The sequence below is a fragment of the Brachyhypopomus gauderio genome, chromosome 15, assembly GCF_052324685.1.
Source record: "Brachyhypopomus gauderio isolate BG-103 chromosome 15, BGAUD_0.2, whole genome shotgun sequence".
Taxonomy (NCBI): domain Eukaryota; kingdom Metazoa; phylum Chordata; class Actinopteri; order Gymnotiformes; family Hypopomidae; genus Brachyhypopomus; species Brachyhypopomus gauderio.
Window position 1 is genome coordinate 10,998,115 of NC_135225.1, and position 22,754 is coordinate 11,020,868.

The 22,754-nt window shown below is 44.5% G+C and overlaps 1 protein-coding gene across 8 annotated transcripts; it reads right to left on the bottom strand.

Annotated features, from left to right (window-relative positions):
- Positions 1-74: 74 nt before the first annotated feature.
- ctnnd1 (catenin (cadherin-associated protein), delta 1) lies at positions 75-22,088 on the bottom strand. 8 transcript variants are annotated; one of them, XM_076974294.1, is made up of 21 exons: positions 21,812-22,088; positions 14,494-14,645; positions 10,272-10,343; positions 9,996-10,124; positions 9,534-9,817; positions 8,952-9,227; positions 8,555-8,810; positions 8,243-8,465; positions 7,966-8,158; positions 6,983-7,100; positions 6,673-6,829; positions 6,367-6,384; positions 5,789-5,854; positions 5,478-5,605; positions 5,201-5,351; positions 4,477-4,672; positions 4,101-4,294; positions 3,926-3,979; positions 3,720-3,802; positions 3,229-3,283; positions 75-2,447 (listed from the first exon to the last, which is right to left on the bottom strand). In XM_076974294.1, exons 2-21 carry the CDS (start codon positions 14,638-14,640, stop codon positions 2,386-2,388), a joined length of 2,862 nt encoding a protein of 953 aa, XP_076830409.1. In that variant the 5' UTR covers positions 14,641-14,645; positions 21,812-22,088; the 3' UTR covers positions 75-2,385. The 8 variants fall into 8 exon arrangements, with proteins under 8 accessions (XP_076830409.1, XP_076830408.1, XP_076830410.1 ...); XM_076974293.1 differs by having other exon boundaries at positions 21,505-22,088; XM_076974295.1 differs by lacking the exon at positions 14,494-14,645 and having other exon boundaries at positions 21,692-22,088.
- Positions 22,089-22,754: the final 666 nt, after the last annotated feature.

Sequence of the window (22,754 nt, forward strand, 5' to 3'; positions counted from 1 at the left end):
TTTCAGCTTTACAGCGATTTTCACGTCAATAATACACAATAAAAACGTCCAAGCTTTGGAAAAAAAAAAAATCATCCTTTTATTAAAAACGGTATTGCTAAGTTACATGTTCAAGGAAGAAAGGTGCAATGTTTAAGAGCCAAGGAAAAGAGATGAAATATTTATTACCAGAATGATCAGATTTTTTTAGTCTTGCATATAAACTGTATGACAACGGACAATACATGACACATGAACGATTTTTTTTCTTGGTTTTGTTTTTAATTAAAAGATATAAACTGTAAATGCATTTAATTAAAAATAAAACTGATTGCATATGCATTCACCCACAACAGCCCAAGAAAAACAATTACCCAAAATCATAATATAAAAAAGGGAAAAAACAAAATAACAAAGAGACATAAAACCAAGAGGGAAAATAATTAAAATTAACAAATATTCTCTGGTATATATAGTTAAATGTGCTTTTATTTTTTATCTAAATATCAAGCTAGAATCAAAATCCGAGCTCAGCCTCAATTTCTCTGGTAACAGATTTCTTGTCATTTTAAGAGATTCATTAAGAAGTCTTTTCCATCCCTCGGAAAGTCCACAGGTTCATGAAACATATGAACAACCAAACACAGTCGACTGTCCCTTACTTTTCTAGATTCTCTTTAAAAATCCATTGTTTAACTGGTCAGATTACTGTAGTGTGTTACAGGGAAAACGCTAGGGAGAGAAAGGTAAAACTAAAGAAATCATTGGTCGTGTGTGCGTGTGTGTATGGTGGGGTTGATTTCAAACAACCTTAACTCCTAGTGCTAGAGTATTCCTTCAGCAAATATCTACATCAGACGCACTGTGCATTTCAAATCTGCAGTCTTAAGGAACGAGCGCCATGCTCATCACGTGGAAACCAAAGCAAACTCCGTCATTCACACCCAACACAGACAGGCACTGGAGGGGAGAGGCTGAACACAGGGCCCACTCTGGGTCCTAAAGCCTACACCTAGCACTTCCTCACACATTCTTCCAAAACCCATGCTCATACTCGTACACGCACACTCACACAGAAGCCCAGGTGACTGATCTGTGAGCAAAGCGTTCGAGTGTAAGCAGGGCGGATTTGTTAGACGCCATCATATTTACACACTCATCTATATTCAGACAACAGGAAATGAAGAACTCAACTGGTCCACAGGATTTAGCTCAGAGTGCAAGCACCGTTTTTGGATCATATGCTCTATGGTAACTGTTCATCCTAGTCATCTGATCCACAGACAGCACTCCCCACTCTGAGGTGTTTTATAAATATGGCACCCTGTCTAAAAACTGAGAATCAGGAACCATTTCTCACTTTGTTTTCCAAACATCTTGAGAAGGGGGGAATTTTCTTTGCATCGATGCCTTATAGAGCACTTGATACAGGGCAAACCAATTAGAACAGGTTTCTCTACCCATAACTGAACATCACTGCTTAACCTCTCCTCTATCAATATCTAACTACACAATTGGCATCACCAGTCTCCTTAGAGAGTCAACAAGTTATCACAACAACAACAAACAAGCTGCAAAAACTGACCAAGGGCGAGTGGTATCTGCTTCAGTGGTAACTTAGTTGTGAGGCAATGGTTAAATTACAAAATGGACCCATTCCCTTCCCAAAACATAAATGACACGTTTTGAGATACTGTATATACATAGGTTCTCTCCCCTTAAATTGTCACTTACAAGACAGTGGTGTTTGGCATAAATGTTCATCACTGTCTACTGCAAAGCAAATTGAAACATGGGAAAAAATCCAATGCAAGTATAGATCATTCTTATAGCTACATAAATTCCTAAGAAAAAAGGTAAGGTAGTGGCAGTTTGAAAAGCATGAGTATGAAATAATGCAAGTCATTAGTGTCTAAAAGATACAGACAAGCACAATACAGTGACAAATGTAGTGGTGGGACGAATAAATATAGCGCCAACTTATATAGTTATTAGTAAACGAGGTCACAAATGTCAAATGTAGTGGGAGGACTGAGGTCATAATGTAGAAGAAACCCAATCGATGAAGTCATAACTGCTTTTGTAGAGACCACATTCACATACGATGTTGTTCTACAAGAATTACTAAAAGTAAAAATAGAAAAAAAAGATGTAGGAATGGGAGGAAGAGACTTGTTTTAGTTAAACTATTCTTTCACACGAAAGGCAAAAATTTGTGGTCTGTGTCAAATAGTACCACGTGGAAAAATGTCAATGTAGTGTTTGCCTCCTCAAACAGTGGCTGTCAGTCATTAGGATCTCAGAGAAGGAGAGAGAGGGGTGTGTTGGGGGGTAATGATTGAGGACGAGATTCTTTTTCATCACTGATTAGTGTGTCTGTGGTCCCTTCGTGATGAGATCGGCGGCTCAGCAGGGACAGTAAGCAGGAGGGGGGCGCTCACCGCGAGTAATACACACTATCAGTTTTTCTGTGAAGAGAGTCAAGAGAAACATGTAGGTAGACAAATTTCAAACTTTTAACTCAAGGGGATAGACAACTCCAATGTCATTCCCAGTTATGTTATTCATTTTTAATTAATCACACCCCTATTTCTACACCAAAAAACTATGCTGTTATGAATGCATAGAGCTCCCTCCAATAATTTAGTCCTAAATAAACATTCAACAAAATGCAGGATTGATTATTGCCAAACATTTTTCTTCATATAACAGCCAGGCACATCATTAAAGCAATTGGTAATTGTATTATAGATTAGTGGCTGTAATATATGCAACACTGCTATAAATAAAGCTCAATATTCATTTTAGTTTTGAAGCTAAGCAACATGTTAAACAAGAGTGAACTTGTCAATCCCTTTTTAAAAAAGGATATGCAGATTAATAAACAACAAAAAAAAAAAAACCTTAATGTCACAAAACGTATGAAGGGCGTTTTGTGCATGTGCCATCATATGCACAAACCCATCAGGAGCGTACATGTGGGAGAAGGTTATACAACTACACGTAAGCCATGGCACCATAGTGGACACCCGAACAACACGGATATACAAAGACTACACTAAAGGAGCAACCGCACAACTAGACTGCAAGAACAGCAAATCATATCGTCAAGGAGGCAACAGCTGCAGCGACAAATAGGACACAAACACCACATACACTGAGAGCCCATGCAGTGAAGGAAGGAGGCAGTGGACACACATACCATGCTCGGTCATGCACTGAGTGTGGAGGGATGGGGAGTGGCCTAACCGTCGTAAGAGTCCAGCAAGGGCATGGAGCCCCGCCTCTCCCCATACATCCCTCCCTGAGTGAGTTAGAGAGAGAGAGAGAGAGAGAGAGAGAGAGAGAGAGAGAGAGAGAGAGAGAGAGAGAGAGAGAGAGAGAGAGAGAGAGAGAGAGAGAGAGAGAGAGAGAGAGAGAGAGAGAAAGGGGGGGGAGGGAGGAGGAGGGGAGGGAGGGATAGAGAGGAGGGGTAGAGAGAAAGAAAATGTTGAGGTGAAAAGGGTCACCAAGACAAAAGAACATTTAAGAAAGGGAAAGGAAACAAAGAAAAGGTCAAGGGGGTTAATTGAAATTGTCTATCTCTGTTATTAGTGAGAGTGAGGAATTAAGAGTCATGTAACAAAGCATATTAGTGAGTTGTGCTTGAAGTCTTCTCTTCTCATTTTATAGAAAATGTCAGGAGTTGCACTGCTGTAGAAGTGAGAGGAGGTGCGAGTCCTTTAAACGTTCGTCTGTACCTGAGCTGCGTCACTGTCTGCAGGCTCTAGAGTGTCATCTAAAGTGTTCCTTCTTCCTCTCTGGTCCAGTGTAGTGTAAGCGTCTGGAACACAAAGCAAAGTCAGAAATTAACATTTCCATCAATCTCACCCGAAATGTTTGAATATTTTTTCAGCTCCATTGCATCAAGGAGCAAGAGCTTCTATGACTGAGTAATGCGAGTCACCTGATCCCATGTCATTCAGTGGAATCATGTTCCTGTCTCGGTCCTGCTTCCCCCCTGGAGGGCAAAAAAAAAAAATACATACACACTTTCAACGATGCCTCAAGCAAAAATGTTCACGCTGGGAACTCAAGCGAGAGAGAAGGGAAGGACGAACGGGTAGAGCGGGGCTCCTCACCTCTGTCGATGAGCGGCAGGGTGCTGCTGTCCTCGTAGCCTCCGTTGCTGCGGCTGCTGCTGGGGTGGGTGACGTTCACCACGAAGTCTGATTTCTTCCAGCCGTCTTTCTCCAGCGTGCGGCGCAGCTCCTTAAAGCCCCAGACAATCTGCAGCACCAGGCCAGCCCCGCGCACCTCCCGATCCGAACGGTTGCTGCAGGAAGGAAGGCAGACACCAATATTTTCTAAAATCCCTCCGCATGCAAAGATGGCCACGTCAAGACGTGGTTACGGTCAACCACCCAAACCGAAGAGAACTCGGCAGACGTAGACAAGTGGCCCGCGTAAAAAGTCGCCAACAGTCACGGTGGAACTTTAGAGCGAGGGCGGACTGACCCGTCTTTGTTGATGAGCACCAGCCTCTCGATGCCTTGGGAGCTGCGCAGGGTCTTGGCGGCATCCACACTGGAGCCCACCACCTCTGCCAGGGTGCTCAGCACGGACACCACAGTCTCCTCAGAGAGGGCGCGGACGGGCTGGCTCTGCCCGCCACCCGGCAGGTTGGCCACAAGGTTAGGCACGGTATGCTTACCTGAGAAATATAGAGAGGGGGAGGGAAAGATAAATAGATATAGAGATAGATAGATAGATAGATATAGAGAAAGAGCAAGAGAGGGAGAGCGCGCGAGTGAAAGAGAGGAATGTGAACATGAAGCATTCCACCATTGTACTGCTCTAGGCATAATAAACATTTCACATGCAGTGGGGTTTTTCTCCCTGTGGTGTTGCTCTTTATAGGCTCCTACTTCAAAAGTTGGTAGAAGTTTGCAGCCCATGCTCATGCCTGATAGGCAATCTGCCACCACATGCTATTTTTTCTAAATTGATTTGATAGTGTGAAAGTAAGCTACCAAGAATAGCCTACGCAGAGATGAACTGTGAAGTCTGCCACTCAGCATTGAAAGCAGAAGGACTATGATGCGATTAATCTTCACAAGACTTGCTAAATTGCTACTGTTACACTTAAAATTTCCAAATTTATCTGCAGTCGTTTATCCGAAGATCAAATGCTTTCCCTACATACGCATGCACAGATGAGTCTGCATGGACAAATACTAACCAAGCAGGTCACGGTTCCGGGCATCGATAGCCAGGTTTCTCAGAGCCCCAGACATGGCTCTGACCACACGGTCGTTCCCATGAGCCAGTAGCTCCGTCATCATGGGCAACCCTTTCTCGTGTCTCATGACCGCCCTTATGTAGCGCCCATACTGAGACAGAGAGACAGAGACAGAGACACCACAGAGGGCTTGCGTCAATGACTAAGCAAAAATGTCACTGACCATGGCAATAGTGTTTCATAGCGATCGAGTGTCAGGCAGGAGGCTTGTACTCACAGTCCAGCGGCCTGCACACAGGTTCTGGATGGCTCCTGCGGAAGCTTCCAGAACAGATGGGTTCTTACTTTCCCTCAGCAGTGACGTGTACACACGCACCACCTCCGGCTGGAACAGCAGCTCATAACCTGAGGGGAAGAGGGCGATTGATCAATTTTAGCAAGTGTTATTACTGTTCATTAACTTTGCTGTAAAAAATTACAGTTACATGCACTCTGCTCTTTATCAAATGTTACAGTATAGAATACGTTAGTAAACACTGACAATAAGACATATCAGAAAATGGTCTCAATACAATCAAGATTCTTTACCTTTGGCTGGTGTGGTTCTCTTTGGAATGTCAATTGTGTCTGCAGATCCATCATCCTCCTTCCGCCCTGAAATTGTCAGATATAAAAAAAAAAAAAAAAAAAAAAAAAAAAAGTCAAACAAAAACAGGGCAAACACTTGACACATGCCAGATCTACAGAACAGGTTCTACAAGACTGGAAGTGATCCACTTGATGCCACATCTGCCTTTACAAATCTGGTAGGAAAATCAGTGAGTCAAGTCCAAGTCCCAGAAGTGAGACATTGTCCTAATATCAAACAGAACGTCAAGTGTTCTAGTTGAGCAAACTATAGTTAAGCTGTAAGGTGCACAGGTAGTGTTGGGGATTATGGTGCCCCTAGAGGCCAAGTATAGTATTACAAAAAATATTTGAATAATAGACTATGGACTATATTCACCTTTACTTTTTTTTTTTACCTACATAAGCAAGAGCAGTGCCTGAATTTACCAATAGATGTGCCTAAGCCAATACAAGGAGAGGTGATGGTGAGGTGAAATGACTACAGTATAACAGTGATCTCTGAGAAGCAAGCAAAGTTCACAAAAGGAGAGGCTTACCTTTGGAAAACCATTCATCTGTTACAGGACCGAAAGAAGAAAGAACAGCAAAGGGGGGGGGGGGGGGGGGGGAAAGGCCAGGGCAGGAATGCACCGGCAGGGAGAGAGGATCTCAGTGAGAGAAACACAGCCACAGCACCCCAGCCACCAAAAGCAAAAAGCTTACATTCACAAACCTACACCACCACATATACCCACATGACCAAAAGCACATGCAAGAAAGCTAAGATCTGCGATATTTAGCAGAATTACACAAAATATTCAAAGTATCCCACCAATATATATATCCCACACATACACACACACCTTTGCCCTTGCGGGAACTGAAACAGCCTGTTTTCTGGTTGGCAGGGGCAGGGCCCTGATTGACAGGCATGGTCTCCTGGTAGCGTTCACAACCTGGCACCTCCCGGTGCACCTGATAGGACAAATTCCTCAGCAGACAGACGCTGTTCTCCACCAACTAGAGACACGGAAAAAAATCTTAGATGAATACGGAAATGGGGTTTCTGAAAATTGGACACCTTGGCAGAGTTTCCTACTGCAAAACATTACACGGTTTCTTAATGAAGGCAAGGGAAAAAAAAGAACAAAAGTCCTTTGTAACCAATATTACCTTGTTGTCCACATCTTTACAGTTAATCTGGGATTGCACGATGTACATGAGTGAATCGACCAACCCAGTGCATTCTCTGAGCTTTCTCCTGGCTTCACTTCGCTCTGAGCTCACGTTCCTGCAAAGAGCAAAGCCCCCCGCGTTAAAGGTCAATGGGGTGAGGCCATGCTCTCTCAAAATCTGACTGCTCTCTTAATGACTCATCGTATTTTGTACAGGAGAACAGGAAGGGAACAAGAGCACAAGCTTCATGTAATGCTTCCAAATATGACCTACATTTGTTTCTCCTAATGCAAACTGTTGACAGCAGACATGTGTCGTCATTAACACAGAGCAGTAATTAGCTGCATGACAACCACCACAGAGCACATTTTCACTCCAGTCCTTAAATGTTAGTGAAGTTGACCATTAATTAACTCATTACGATAATCTGCTAAAGGACAATACCCTGAAAAGGCAAGACAGGAGTAATGTAATGGAGTCCAAGAGATTGAGAACAAGACACGTTTAGCTTGGTGTGGATGTAATCAGGTGGAAGGCAAGAGTGAACAGAGGACATTTTATAGACAAAAAGCAGCATCTCAGAAGCACTCAAGACAAATAAGTGGATTTAAAGATCACATTTCACTTTTGTCCCAAAACTCCTTCACAGAGCTTTTGACACATATACAACCCCCCACCCTCCCCAACCCCTTTAACTCAAATCACAAAGCATTTCCCTTTCAACTTCCCCTCTTTCTTGTGTAAAACGAAGCAGCTTCCTGATGCAGGACGGACACACACACACACACACACACACACACACACACACACACACCCCCCCCTGCCCCCATTGGTCCCTTACAGATGTGTCTTGAGCACTTCCAACATAAAAAAACAAAATGCCCTTCTCTACTCTGCGGTTTCCCTCAGATGGCTCTGCTGAGCCCTGCACTGGCCCACACCCCAGCCCCGCCGGTCCGCCCCAGCCTCTCAGGTAGTACCTCAGGCACCCGGCCGTGTTGGTGAGGGCCGTCTCCCACTCCAGGTGTCGCGGCTTGCAGGTCTCCTCTCCGCCCTCGCTGCCTCTCTCCCAGCCCGAGTGCGGCACCATCACCTCGTCGGACAGAGCGTGCAGCGCATGGTCCACGATCTCCATTTTCACAGAGTCATGAGACGAGAGGTTCCACAGTGTGCCTGAGGATCACGAGAGGTACCGATCAACACGATCCGTTACGGTGAAGCGCTGCTGTGTATGTGTGTGTGGTCCTGGGCGTGTACCTGTGATGGTATCTGTCAGATCTTGATCTCTGGTCTTCCTCAGTAACCGCACCAAGGCGGGGATTCCGTCACAGTTCTTGATGGCGATCTTGTTGTCAGGGTCTCGCCCGTATGAGATGTTCTTCAGTGCTCCGCATGCTGCGTGATGAACCTCCTTCTTTGGATTGTCCAACATGGACACCAGTGCGGGAATGCCCTTCAGACGCCTTACTTCCGATTTCACCTAGATAGGAGAGAAAAAGAGGAATTTTCCCCCTGCTCCTTGTGTGGTGTGCGCACCGCGTGCAAACGTGAGAATGTACGCATATGTACCTTATCGTTTTTAAAGGTGAGATGTTGAAGGTAAGCAGCAGCGTTGCTCTTGACCGGGTCTAGGCGGTAGTTGAGCATGGCGATGACCTCTGGCAGCTCGGGCTGTCTCCATGATGTTGGGGGCGGTCCTTTGCGCAGGGTGCTGTCCAGAGAGGCCATGCTGCCCCTCTCTCCCTGGGCCAGAGGTGCACCTCCTCCCCAGTAGTACATGTCGCCCGCCCCACTCATATCCCCATCCAGAGTGCCCTCATACGACCTGTGCACACCAGCATCACATGGGCCATCACGTCTTGGCACAACCCAAAAACAACTGGTCACTTTTACTCCCTAAAAACCCAGCAATTTGTAAAGCACCAAAGTGCCAAGAAACAAGACTGCCCCCCCCCCCCCCACTCACCCTGTCCTGCGCGGAGGGGGAGCGTGGTGTGCGTGCGCTAGCCGGGGCATGGTGCTGTAGTGAATGGGAGGGCCCATGCCGTAATCGGGATCGTCGTATCCCAGGCTTCGCTGGTCGTCCTCCAGGCCGTAGGGCTCCGGGATGAAGCGCTGCATACCGGAGATCTCCATACCGCTGCCCATGCGGCCCACCTGAGGCTGGGCTGCGTAGGGGTCCAGCTGGGGTCTGCTGTGGGCACGATAACCCGAGTCCAGCGTTCGGTAGCCGTCCACAGGTCTGCAGAGATACACGCACCAGGTTTACTAAGAAGAGCGCAAACACAGACCTGGGATCTGTAACGCCCTTACTTCAGACTATTACTGCCACACCCAAAATATTGGACGTGAATTTCTTATAAAGCCACATGGCAATTTAACATGACTAACAAACTCAAAGATCTTTGTGAAATTGGCAACGTAACAAAAAAAAAAAAAAAAACCACAATGTGGTGCATTTTATTGCTGAATTTTACTTGACGCAAACAAGTGATTGATATTTTTTAAACGAGCCTTCATCTGCCTGCCATGACTAACGCTGACACACCTGTAGCGATCCTCCATGCGGACACCACGGTTGAGGCTGGCGTAGGTCTCAGAGGGTGGGGCACTGCGGTAGTCTTCGTAGCCCCCTGGTGGTCCATAGTGGTAATTACGAGGGACTGTAGCAGTTGGGTAATCCATGGGTCCACCTGGCTGCCTATACATGCGGTCTACTGGGGCATTATAACCACCCATGCCGGTGACGGAACCAGTGCCATCCAGAGACAGTGTGTCGGAGACTGAGGGGATAATCGTTCGAGTTGTGGTAGTCTTGGTAACCTTCTTGACCTGATAAGAAATTAAAGTTTATTTTCCTCTCATCAGAATTACATTGGAGATTAACAATAACCTCTAAAGAAACTTCTAGATTTCTCACTAGTATTTAGAGCCAGGGACACACTAACGTGTGTATAGCACAGAGGCGCAGGGGACTGATTTGGGAATACAGACGTGTGAAAGTTCTTACTGTGGTTTCAGTGCGGCGGGTTGTGCCGTCCTCGCTGGTTTCCACGGATATGACGGGCGATGTGTCCCGGGGGTCCTCCTCTACGGTGACCGTCTCCTCGACAACATGACCAGGGTCCAACATTCTGTACTGTAAAGGGCACATGTATGAAAACAGGTGAGCACGAATGCTCAAACACACTATGGTGAATAGCCACCGTATGGTGGAAAGTCTTACAAAACGCCACCTGGCTGCAGACCAGGGGTCAGACGTCCTCACAGCCCTCACCCGCCCTACCTGTGTCCCGTTGATGTATCCCTCGTTTAGTTTGAGTCTCTCTAACTCTGCATCACCAGGAATACGGCCGTTCTGGGGGAGCAGGTGTGGATGAAGAGAGGGAGGGAGAGAGAGAGAGAGAGAGATAGAGGGGGGGGAAGAGATTAAAATCCACACACGGGCACACACTTGCAGGATTATGGCAGAGACGTCACAGTTGCCAGTGCGAGGGCTGCTTAGCTATTCCAAACATTCAGAGCTGCAGCAAGTTTCTGGGACACTGGAGAAATGGCGTTCCATCAGTGCAAAACACACACAACCAGACATACGCTAGCACACACACACACACACACACACAACCAGACAAACGCTAGCACACACGTTCCTTAACAAAAACTAACGTATGAACGAAGTTTGTTAATAAGTAAAAGGAGGCTAGTGGAGCATAGCTTTCAATCTTGCAACTATGCTGAGACACACAAAAATCAGAAAAGGAATGAGCACAGTACTCATTCCATTCCTCAGAGGGAGCTTCTGAGCTGGGTAAAAAGGTCTAGGCGAGGCCCAGGCTTGTGAGAACCTGTTAGGCCCAGAACCTACCCTACATCTTTATTTCTGCCACAACTATGTCAACAAAGGGAAGACAAGGGCGAAAAGAAATATTCCAGATCCACTGGCTTGTGTCCCTGCTTCATCTCCTTAATCTGAGATCACAGCAACAGAGATGCACACACGAAATGAGTGTAGTTCACATAGAAAAGGACGTGCATAAGCGTAAAAAGGAGCGAAAGTCATACCACTGATAAAACCTATCACCTCACACGGCAACAAAGCATATGACTACCATAAAAGGGAGTAGCATGTGTCATTCACAAGCGACAGGAGATTAGAATAGTAAAATGTCTGCTAGACATTGAGCAACTTCCGGTGAGGGTCAAAGCTTTGTGTAATCCATTTCAAAGAGCACAACACTGACAGAACCAGTTTTTTTTTTCCCCTTTCTTATCTAGCATGTAGCACACAACCATCAGGGTTTTCAGGGGGTTTCTGGGCAGACTAGCCCCAATTAACTATGGGAGATTTGCCTGAACACGTTGAAACTAGATTCAGCGTCTGGGGTGGTAGAGGGAGGGGTTACAAAACACACCGCACCCCACACAATCACAGAAATTGACTACAAAACACCCAATGCCTATTATTTTCCTTCTCGAGTTCATGTCTAGCACAAGTAACAGAACAGGCAGAAATTTCAAACGCTAAATAACCAAGCAGCACTAAAGACATCATTTTGATTCTGCACATCAACTATTCCATCGTTCCAGCTCGAAGCACGCTTTTGTTCATACAAGCTGCCAGAAAAACAGATGTCTTTGCAGGACAGTTTGATTTAAGGTTATGCTATTTAAAAACTCATGTGTATGTATGAGTACATTTGTCCATGAAAGCAACAAATACGTAAAATGCACCACAAAAGACAGTCATGTGCACATATTTAGACCGTATTCAAAAAATACTCAGGCCTCCTAACTTTCTAAAATACATACAAAAACAAATGAAATTTCTAATCTCTCTGCAAAACAGAAAGCAAAAGCTCACTTTTACAAAGGTAAATTTTCCAACAATAGAAACCTGGAATGTTGTATTTAAACTGGCATTCAGATCCCTTTGCTGCAAAATTAGCTATGAAACTGAGGTCAGCAATCCTGTTTCTTTAAACCATCTTCAAGGATAAATTCAGCGGACTGGACGCAATTGAAAAAGCCACACCTTTGTCTTCATAAATTCCCACAGCGGACAGAGCATGACTGAGGAAAAACAAGCCACGACACGCGGAATTGTAAAAAATAATAATAATAAATCGTCCACGGACCTCAGACATGACTGTGGAAACATGGATCTAGAGAAGACTGCAAAGAATATATAATTAAATAAATAATATGCGGCTTTGAAAGTCCCAAAGAACACGGTGGCTTCATTCTTAAAATAGAACGAGTTCAGAACCATTGAGCATCTGCTTAAATCCAACTGCCCAGACAAATGGATCAAAGGGGCAGAAAAGGTTTTGTTAGGCGGATGACCAAAAACCTGAAGGTCACTGATAACCTAGAGGCCCAGCATGAGGATGAACATGCCAGGAGGGCAACCATCTCTGCAGCAGTCCAATCAGTTCTTCATGGTAAAATGACCAGACAGAATCTACTCCGCAGTAAAACATGGCTTGTTTGGAGCTTGCTGGAAAAAGGCACCTAATAGATCATGAATCGCATCCGATCAAGACTGAACCCCTAAACTACATCTGGAGTAATCCAGGGGCACCGCTCAAGACCTAGAGTAATCCAGGGGCACCGCTCAAGACCTAGAGTAATCCAGGGGCACCGCTCAAGACCTAGAGTAATCCAGGGGCACCGCTCATGACCTAGAGTAATCCAGGGGCACCGCTCATGACCTAGAGTAATCCAGGGGCACCGCTCATGACCTAGAGTAATCCAGGGGCACCGCTCATGACCTAGAGTAATCCAGGGGCACCGCTCATGACCTAGAGTAATCCAGGGGCACCGCTCATGACCTAGAGTAATCCAGGGGCACCGCTCATGACCTAGAGTAATCCAGGGGCACCGCTCATGACCTAGAGTAATCCAGGGGCACCGCTCATGGACATGGTCCTCGTCTTCCACACGGTAATGCCTGTATGTGGTAGCACCAATCTGTAGGGATGTTTCTCAAAAACGGATGTCAGGATTGAAAGAGAAGGATGAATATTACAGGATCAAAAGAACAAATATCCTCAAGGAAAACTTACTCTAGAGACCAAAGGACCTCACACTGTGGTGAAGATTCACTTTCCAGAATGGCAAGGACCCAAAACTCAAAGCCAAGACAAGGCAGGTAGTGTTGGGACAAGTTTGTGAATATCCTTTAGTGTCCAGTAAACTTTCTAAACACCTCTGTAAATGTAATTGTTCCTTTTTTATTTTACATTTACATAATACTTTGTGTTCACAGTAATTGTTTTTGAAGCACAATGAAGGAAAAAAATAATATTCACTTTAGCATGGGGCTGTGATATAACTACATGCTTCTAATTTGCAATGTAAATGTATAGATATGTTTCTTTAAAAAGAATCACTCATTTATCACTAATAACAGAAGGCAAATATTCTGAATTCCTTAAAACAATGTCCTATTTTATTGCATTATTACCATTGTACCACTGTGAAATGGCAAAAGGTATTCAGGCTAGGTGTTAATTCTTTCTTCAACCTTAAATCAACTGCATGCCATATGGAGAAAAGCTACATTGAAATGAGACCAGCTGCAAAGCAGGACATCCACAACACAGCTGCTGGGCCCCACGGCCTGGCCTTCATCTCGGACAGCCAGGACTGGTAGACTTAAATCAGAAACTCCCTTCACCACCTTTTGTCAACACATTTGTGGATCTGATAAAAAAAAAAAAAAAAAAAAAAACCCACAATATCTCCAACCAGCGAAAGTTTCCTTGTAGAAATATGATCACACCATTCAAGGTGCAGCCTTATCAGGATATATCAAAATCCAAAAAGTGATGACGTTTTCATATAGCACCTAATTCTAAACGTAACAACGGCCCAAGGTTATATGAATCAGATGTCCTCTAGTTTAATCGTCAATGTTGGTCCAAGAAGAATCATTTCAGGTGATCCACTGGCACTCAACAAATATAATAGGTTTCATCCATGTAATACAAGACATACAAGCATGCGTTTGACAAACAGGGAGATGACAACTATATATATAATGAGTGAAGCACGTGGTCTTTTAGTGGCGACGGGGCAGCAGCATGCATGATTGCTGTAAGAAAGCTGATCCCAGGTGACGTGATCCAGCATTTCTCCAGTGATGCAACGATGCAGACATGATGCTACGAGGCAATGTGGAAGACTTATGGCAAGATGAATAGGAAGTCTGTGCATCCCGGGCAACCGGGAAGAGAGGATGCAACTAATGCAAATGAAGGGATGGAGGGGGAGGGATGATGGGTTAATGAGGGGAAATGTGGTGAGTCATCATGCACTGTAAGGGAGATGATGCTACGAACATGACGATGCAGGATGATGGTCACCGTGCATGATGACACGAACAGATTCATAGGTGGGGAGGGGGGGTGTGAGTACGGCCTTATGGTAAGAACGAGAATGGGAGGTGGGATGGGGCAACGAGGCATGACCCCTGCGGTCACGTGACTGGTTGGAGGAGGTGTTACCTGCAGGGTAGGGAGGGGGCGGGGCAGGGTGCCGGAGGGACCCACACTCCTCCTCTCCTCCTCCAGAGCTCGAGTCAGACGCTCGAACTGCATCTCCTGTTCGCGCACAGACGCCAGGAGAGATGCGGCATTCTCACACTGCTCCATACACACTGAGAGAGAAGAGAAAGCGTTACACACTCGCACCACTGCGTACGCACCGAGAAAGATCTCACACACCTTCATTCACGTTTATTCTCAATGGACCGAGATACCAGCACTCTCTCCGAAACACACTCACATGATGACCAAAGAAACAAAAAAATTTTAAGTGTACCTTGGAAAAAGGTTTTCCCAGAGGACACTACATGGACAGAATGACTAACAAGCACACGGTTAGCCTGACAGCTACAACAGAGCAGCCTAGTTTCAAAGAAGCATAGCAGCATAAAGACAGCAGCTGTTATTGTATTATCTAGTAAGCAGCTTAGTGTCAAGTTAAAAATCTTCTGGGACAACAGGAAAGGGTTTGAAAGCGGTTAGGAATATTTGGGAGGGGTAACTATAAATCTGCCCACATGTCTAAAATATGGGATTTGATGTTAAACTAATCAGAAAGCTGCTGAAAGGTTATGCTCTATGAAAGCCATGTTGAAAAAGATAAAACCAAGAGACCTGATGAAAGTGAGACCGATTTTCCGATACAGTCCCAACACTGACGGTACACACACAGCACCATTGACAGGAAACCAAACTGGTTTTTAAGAAGGATGATTAACATGCGTGTGATGGAGAATATCTATCATGTTCAGGCAGGCATAACGAGCTCAGTCACAACATAAAACTAGCCAAGGTCTTCTCGTATCACACCAGACAACTACAACAACTCAGTATTAGGCAACCTCCACATACACTGAACTGCCACATCATACAGGGCCTGAGAATGTGAAGCTCTTTCACAGCAGGTACATTACTGGGAGGAAGCAAGACTCACTTTTACTCTCATTCAGAGAGGTCAAATAAACAGCACAGAGACTGCTGCAGTGTTCTTTGCCCACCTATATGTAAGCATACAGCAAACTTTCACTTTCACCAAGTCCACCTGCATCTGTCCTTTGAGCGGCTCCATTCTTAAAGGAGGCCGCTCGGCTACTCGGTGCACTAAAGAAGGCAGACGGCTCACAATACACTGAAATTGAGGAGCAGATAACGTCCGTCCTGGTCAAGAGGAACATCTCCCAACATTAAACACGCAGAGAGGTCCTGTCCACGCAGATGCCGCCATGACAAAGACCAGTTGTATTTACTGAAGAAAAACGAGATGCTACAAAGCATCTTTGCCTGTTCTGCATGTGAAACTGTCTTCGCAGAGGCATTTAGCCTTTGATCAAAGAATGACTATGGGTGAATTAGAACTTAATATTAAAAATGACAGCCAAAATAGTAAACAAATTCTATACAAAACAACCTATTGTGTTTGATAATTTAAATGACCTGCCATGGCCAGTGTTGAATATTAGCGCTGCAAGGCAAGTGGAAAGGTCATTTTAACAAGAACAGTCATTTCCATCTAATGAATTATTTATTCACCTTCAGAACACTAGTGACACTGATGGTAATCAGATGTGTGATTTCAGCATTTGCAACAAAATAGCAGTACTTCAGACACTGGTACGAGTTCCCCCCATTTAAAATGTTATTTTTTTTCTATTGGCTAGAAACGTTTAGCTTGTAAACTTCTGTAATTTTAGCCATTGTGCACTGCATAAAAGCCGCAATTACGTAGAATAAACTTTACAGGGATCATTATTTCAAGACAATTTAAAAACTTTTGAAACCAACCAGCCATAAAGGCTCTCTTCGTAAGAGCTGAAAGTGAACCGCTGGTAACATGGGCGTGCCTAGTCTAGAACAGAAACACTAACGCACCTGCTTCAGACACGGACGCTAATGTCCCGCCTGCACTTCCAAAGTGCGAGCTTTTCGGTAACATGTGGAAGTTTCGCTTGCCTGCCTTCTCAACACGCGCTGTGCGTAAAAATAAACGGCCGTGCTGATTTGCGTTTCCTCGTTAGCACCCGTTAGCTGAGCAGGGAGACGCACGGTGTGAACGGCAGGTGAGAAGCTGTCGCTGAGCTGCTGTGCTCTATTTCTGGGTGCTGCGCTCCACACGGCAAAAGCTTTCTAACACAAAGAGAAACTGGCTGGAAGAAGTCCACGACTTCTGAAGGCATTGCAAAAATGCACCAGTCACACTGGTGGAAATTTTTTATCTGTGAAACGTGTCGTCACTTAAATTTCAAAATAGAAAATACATGTGCTCATGACTCAAGTGCTCGACTACAACTTTACTGAACACTTTGCCTTCATTATAATCGTGTTTAAGGTCACAGCTAAAAAGGAAGGGAACCTGGCCCAATATGGTCCTATCCTTAGAGAGAAGACTTAAGACCGAGAAATAACTAGACTGTAAGCCAAAGTTTGAGTCTAAAAACAACATGACACCGCAGAACACGAAACCTAGGCAAAAAGATGAAGAGTGGCAAGTTTTCTCTTCAGATCAAGACAACCATATCAAAGAGAAATATCCATGATTAGAATCTTGTGTAGTCCAACTACTTCACCAGCCAAACCAAAATCCAAGAGCACAAGTCTGCAGTCACTCGAATGAGATCAGCGAGCAGACAGAAAGAACATTTCAAAGCAAACAGTAGCTCCCGAAATGAGAGGGAGCTCGAAAATGAAGCTTGCTCTGGCCGAGGTCAAAACTATGCTAAAACGGCACAGCAGCCATGGCCCCCGCCAGCCGTGAGCGAGAAGTGTACTCTAGTAGAGCTCTGCCCGCTGCCTCACTGCAGCAACCACAGAGAGAGAGAGAGAGAGAGAGAGAGAGAGAGAGAGAGAGAGAGAGAGAGAGGAAATATTTGCAGCTGTCCATCTGGTGGTTAGGGGAACAATAGTAAATGTGTGTCCAAGAGTGTATGGAGGGTGGGGAGGGGGGCGTCCTTGAAAACACAGAGACAGCAGCTAGCTTCACCGACTACTGAAACTGTTTTTCAACGCACTTCCACAACATCCCTTCCAAAGAGCAAAGACACTCATCAAAAAATCACGCATGCGTACACACATTCCAGCTGGTGGCATGTCAGAGCCTGCCTTGGCCTCTCCAGCAGTTTAAAAATGCCTAAAAAGTCCTCTTCCTTCTCCGAACACACCCCTATTCTTTTCTCCGCCTCCTATCCTATCCATTTCCATGTCTGCTCTCAGTCTAACAATGTCCGATTCAGCGTGAAAGCTGTGACTCAGAATGGTTCAGTCTGAGGGGGGCGAGTTTCAATGATGCACACCTTCTCCTGAAACACTTGCACTCGAACTCCCAAGCTACCAGTGCGCACACACACACAATATAAACTGTCCATGCAGAAAAATCAACACTTCCATGCAAGAATTGTAACACCTATACGAATTTCAGAAGGCACCAACTCAGTGGGGTTCTGAACTTTTAAAAATACAAGAACACCCACATTTTCATACTAATTTCTCAAAGATGCGTTGAAATACATGCCTGTTCATAGATACACTGCCTAATAACCTAGTCTTATGTTCAAAGGGTATACCTTCAAAGTGCACTTCTGGATACTTAGGCTTATAGTGATAAGCTAATGGAGCATCCTCTGTGCATAACAGCTCTGTTTTATTTTTGGCAACTGTACTAAGGATTCCAAAGTCTGTGACAGAGGAGAAAAAATGCCATGCCTCTAAATAGGCCTGACCCAGAACAGAGTGAAACTTTATGTAGGTTTTGCTGGGCAAACAACCAAGGAACTCAACTACAAAGTGTCAAAGACAACTTGATCACCGAAATTATGTCAAAGAGGTAAGCTACATTTATGGGGGCTTACCCACTACCACTGAGCCAAGCTAGACTGCATTCCTGACAGCCTTTTCAGTTTTTACATCACAAAGATAGAAAATATTCATCACAAAGACCCATCTGTACATACAGATCAGCAAGTAAGAGGCAAAGACCCACTGATACTGCCTTGAGCACAGAGCGAAAACAGATAGATGCAATCATGGTGATGTCATCAACATACTAAATTTTTAGTTATGATTAGTAGATACAGGAAAGGCACCATTAGCCACAAGTTACATTAGACCAAAGTAATTCAGTTTAGCTTGGTCCTTACTGTGTCCATGGAAAATAGAAACCTTAAAGACTGCAAACACCACTGTTCAGGCCATCGCATAATGACTGAATTATGCAGCTTAAACCTACAGCTATGAGCTTGAAACACTGAAATACATGTAAACAGACATCAGTGTGTGCATATCCCACTGAAGCTAGGCAACAGGTATCTGGGTGGGTGGGTATGAATGAAAATTTACACACTGAATTTCTTTGACTTTACCATGGCATCCAAGTTACAACAAGAGAAAGCAGACAATATCTAAAGAATAAGTGGTGAACATATACCACCAAAGAGGGTAATGCAGAAGAAATTTATGGTGAAGGTCTGAAACCAACAGACTGTTGTCCAAAGAAAAAGGTAAGAAATGAAAACAAGAAAGTCAGGTTTCTTCAGTATGACCACCTACTACCATGGGTGAAGAGAGATAGCTAACTGCATTTGCCAGGTTTTTCTTTCCTGTTATAATTTAACGCTATGAAATCACTTGTTGAATGTAAAAACTCTGTTGATGTCAAATTTTGTGAGTGGATGGAAAATACACTTCTTCCCAAAACTTCAGACACCTTAATTTGTCCGCGATAGTGGTATATTAGCTGATCAATATACAAGTGTCACAATTCATACTGATTAAGGTTTACATTTGAATGTCAAATGCCAATCCCATGGGTTTGGCCCGATTCCAAATAATAATTCGAACTTTGGACCTTTCCTCACAATCCCTACCTACACGGATTCACAAGCTTACCCGCCTTACACACAGCCCAAGTTCAGGACTTTTAACATGTCTTGAGTATTCATGAGTAACTTGAGTATTCATGAAGCTCAAACTCTTACAGCGTTTTAAGTTCACCCCAAGTCATTACTTCATTATTTCAGGCCGCGTGTGGTCAGCACAACCCGGAAACTGGAGAGCCGATGACATAGCCTTTTAAAGCAAGCATTCCGGGGGCGGGGGGGGGTGTACTGGACTGGCGCTGAACCGTTGTTCCCTCGGGACAAAAAGGTGTAAAAAGCAACGGACGTCTTCGTTTAACCTATGCATTAGCCGTGATATTTCGGTCCCCCAAATTCTACATTTTCTAGTACCGACATAGTCCATGAAGACCGCAAGCGCAGGAACTAGCTGTACGTGTGTTTTTAAAAAGTGCTCAACCCCTTCCGTGTTTGACGGACACACCCGTGTAACAGTAAACCCAGTCATTACAGTGTTTCAAAAATGATACGTCTCAAAAGCGCACTCAACTGGTTCAAAACCTCACCGGCCACAACATTCTTCACCAACTCAGTCTGGTGCCGGAGCACTCGGGGATTCGTTGTGCATTCTCTGAGGAAACCTGCGAGTATTAACACGCCCAGCCCCTTCTGGACTCCACAGGTCAAGGTACACAGACCCGTAGGCAAACCGGGAAAGATCCCAAGCATTTTAAAAGCAATGAATCCCCCCACGGACACTTATAACACAATCTCAAATGACTCATGCCAGATAAATCGGCCAAGTCAGATGGACGTAGAATTAGTAAGCGAGTAGCCAGTCGGTCGGTAGTCACGCTGACCTGTTTCACACCGGCGGCTGCGTTGTCTGTAAATGCAAAGAAGGAGCTACAAAGAAAAAACATGGAGCCACGCCTGTCCCTTCCCCCACATACACACCCATCCACACAAGACCGACTCAACAGGTTCCAGCTTACCAACTCCTGTGCTAAACTTTACGTTTAGTAAAAAAAAAAAGAAATACTTCGCATTTTAATTAAAAACAACAGCCTGGTTACGGAACCCAAATCCGCCAAATGACTGCATGCCAGGTTAAACGCGAATGTGATGAAACGACACAAAAGTTATCGGCGGACAGAAGACTGAAACAGTAGCTAGTTCACGTTATGATCCAACGTATGGCCTCTGACCGTGCTAGGCGATTACAACACCAGTTTACAAACGATACCTCGAAACTGGTGAACCAACCAAGGCACCAACCCAGATTTCGACAAGGCACTTCCGCAAGTGCAGGTGTCGTTGGGCCTTGTCCACCTTCATATCACCCAAGACGGTCGCTTGAACTTCAAAACCCTTCGCCAAGTTTACCTTCAGGCTTCTAATATGTGCACATGTGCAGGTTTATTCACCGTAAACTATCTAAAATGGCAAATTAATACTTAAAGAAAACACATGCACAAATGTTGTGCCAATTACATAAAGGTGCAACGAAAAAAAAAATCTATGTCTGGCTTGAACCCGAACCAAGCAAAGAAGTGGAAAAGCACATAACTGAAATACTAAATGGCATTTTAAACAAATGTTTGAACGAAACAAATGTAATATTCGTTATTCAGACACCTACAATTATACACAAAATACAAACAACCAACGTAAGCAGAGAACAACTTCTAGGGTTTGCCGAGCCAAGTTATCCCGAGAATATGACAGACCACAGCCTGGATGAACGCTTCCCCACCGGGGATTCCTCATGCGACACACGGACGCGCTCGCTGGCTGTGGGGGGTTTAAACCCAACGAATGGTCGAATTAAACACAACCCAATCTAGCTTTGAAACACTGGCCATTTTCACAACAGACCACGCAAACGAGAGTCGTAGTCGGCAGCTTAGCTAGCCAACCAGGCGACGTTACTAAGCTAGCTAACTTTACTAGCATGCTAACCGCTAACGCGTTTGGTCGTTAACGCGACGGCTGTTATATCGTTAGCCCAGGTGACTTCTAAACTTTCCCACCCAACAAATCCCAAGTATCGCATTAGCGAAAAACACCCCTCACGAAGCTTTGAGAACACCAGGAATTTTCACTCACACGCGATTAAAAAAAGAGAAGAGTTTCGAAAGTCTACCTTTGTGTTTTTTTTTGTGCAAGTCCGACGTGTAGTTGTGGTCTTGGCCTACAGAAACAGGCTCCGTTTTTATCGACGCCAGCGACGCGACCGATCCTCCGAGCGCTACGAACTAATTGTAATTCCAGCGGGTCTAAATTTGGGCGTCGTAGCCCGCTGCGCCACACACACACCGTATCTGGCTCACCGTGTTCGGTATCTTCGTACTTATGTTAACGGTATCGTGTCCATTCAAACGCATGTGTGGCCCCAAAAAAAACCGTAGGCCGAGACAGATATGAACGTTGCGGTCCTTTCAAAAACCCACCTAAGCTATCTCGGTCTCCTTGTTCACTCCTCTCTCCTCGCTCCCAGTTCTGCTCCTGACCCCTCCCCTGCGCAGCTAGGCTTGAGCAAGGCGCACAGAACCAGGATAGGGCGGGGATGGGCCGCGGGAGGGAATTCTTTAGTCTGTGTCAGACTGAAGCGATGTTTTTGTCTCTTGTAACCTACAAACAAAAAAAAAGAAGCTCACGTCGCATTCAGAACTGTACCTGCCAAATGCACATTTTAATTGTCGTTTATTGTATGTGTTAGCCGAGAAATGTGTATGTGTGACTGGAATTGTTGTTAAAGCTTCCCGATTAGTTAATCCCATGGCCAATCATTTTAAATCAATCGAATCTCCGTTTTACAGCCCAATTACAAGTGCATGATCGCGGAACAAATGTGCTGAGAGCACCATCTTGTGGTTAGAACATGTGAGTCAGGTAAACCCAACCATCCAACTATGCATACCAATTACATGTCGAATGAATAGACATTGGTTGTGGATTTTTTTCTGTTCTGTGAAAAAATAGCTGTCTAGCTAGTCAAATACTAAATGCCATCTGAAAGAAACAAACATCGTAGATGTGGGTCATCATCATCATCCGCAGCAGCAGCAGCATTGGGGTTATTCCTAGTGAAACATTTCCAGCAAACTGTATGAATGTATGTCAATTTTGGCTATGTCGTACCATTTGAAGATCAAAAAACAATATTTCTATATTTAAAATTCTGAATGTCTATATATATATATATATATAGACATTCAGAATTTTAAATATATATATATATATATATATATATATAAAGTCTGATATTATCTAACAACTCAGTGCAGTTAAAACATGAATGAAAACATGAATAATTATTTTGGCAGTTTCAAAGGTGCTTTGCTCAGTAGCTTCAGGGAAAAACTTTGGGCATGAGAGGTGTCAGGCAAATGC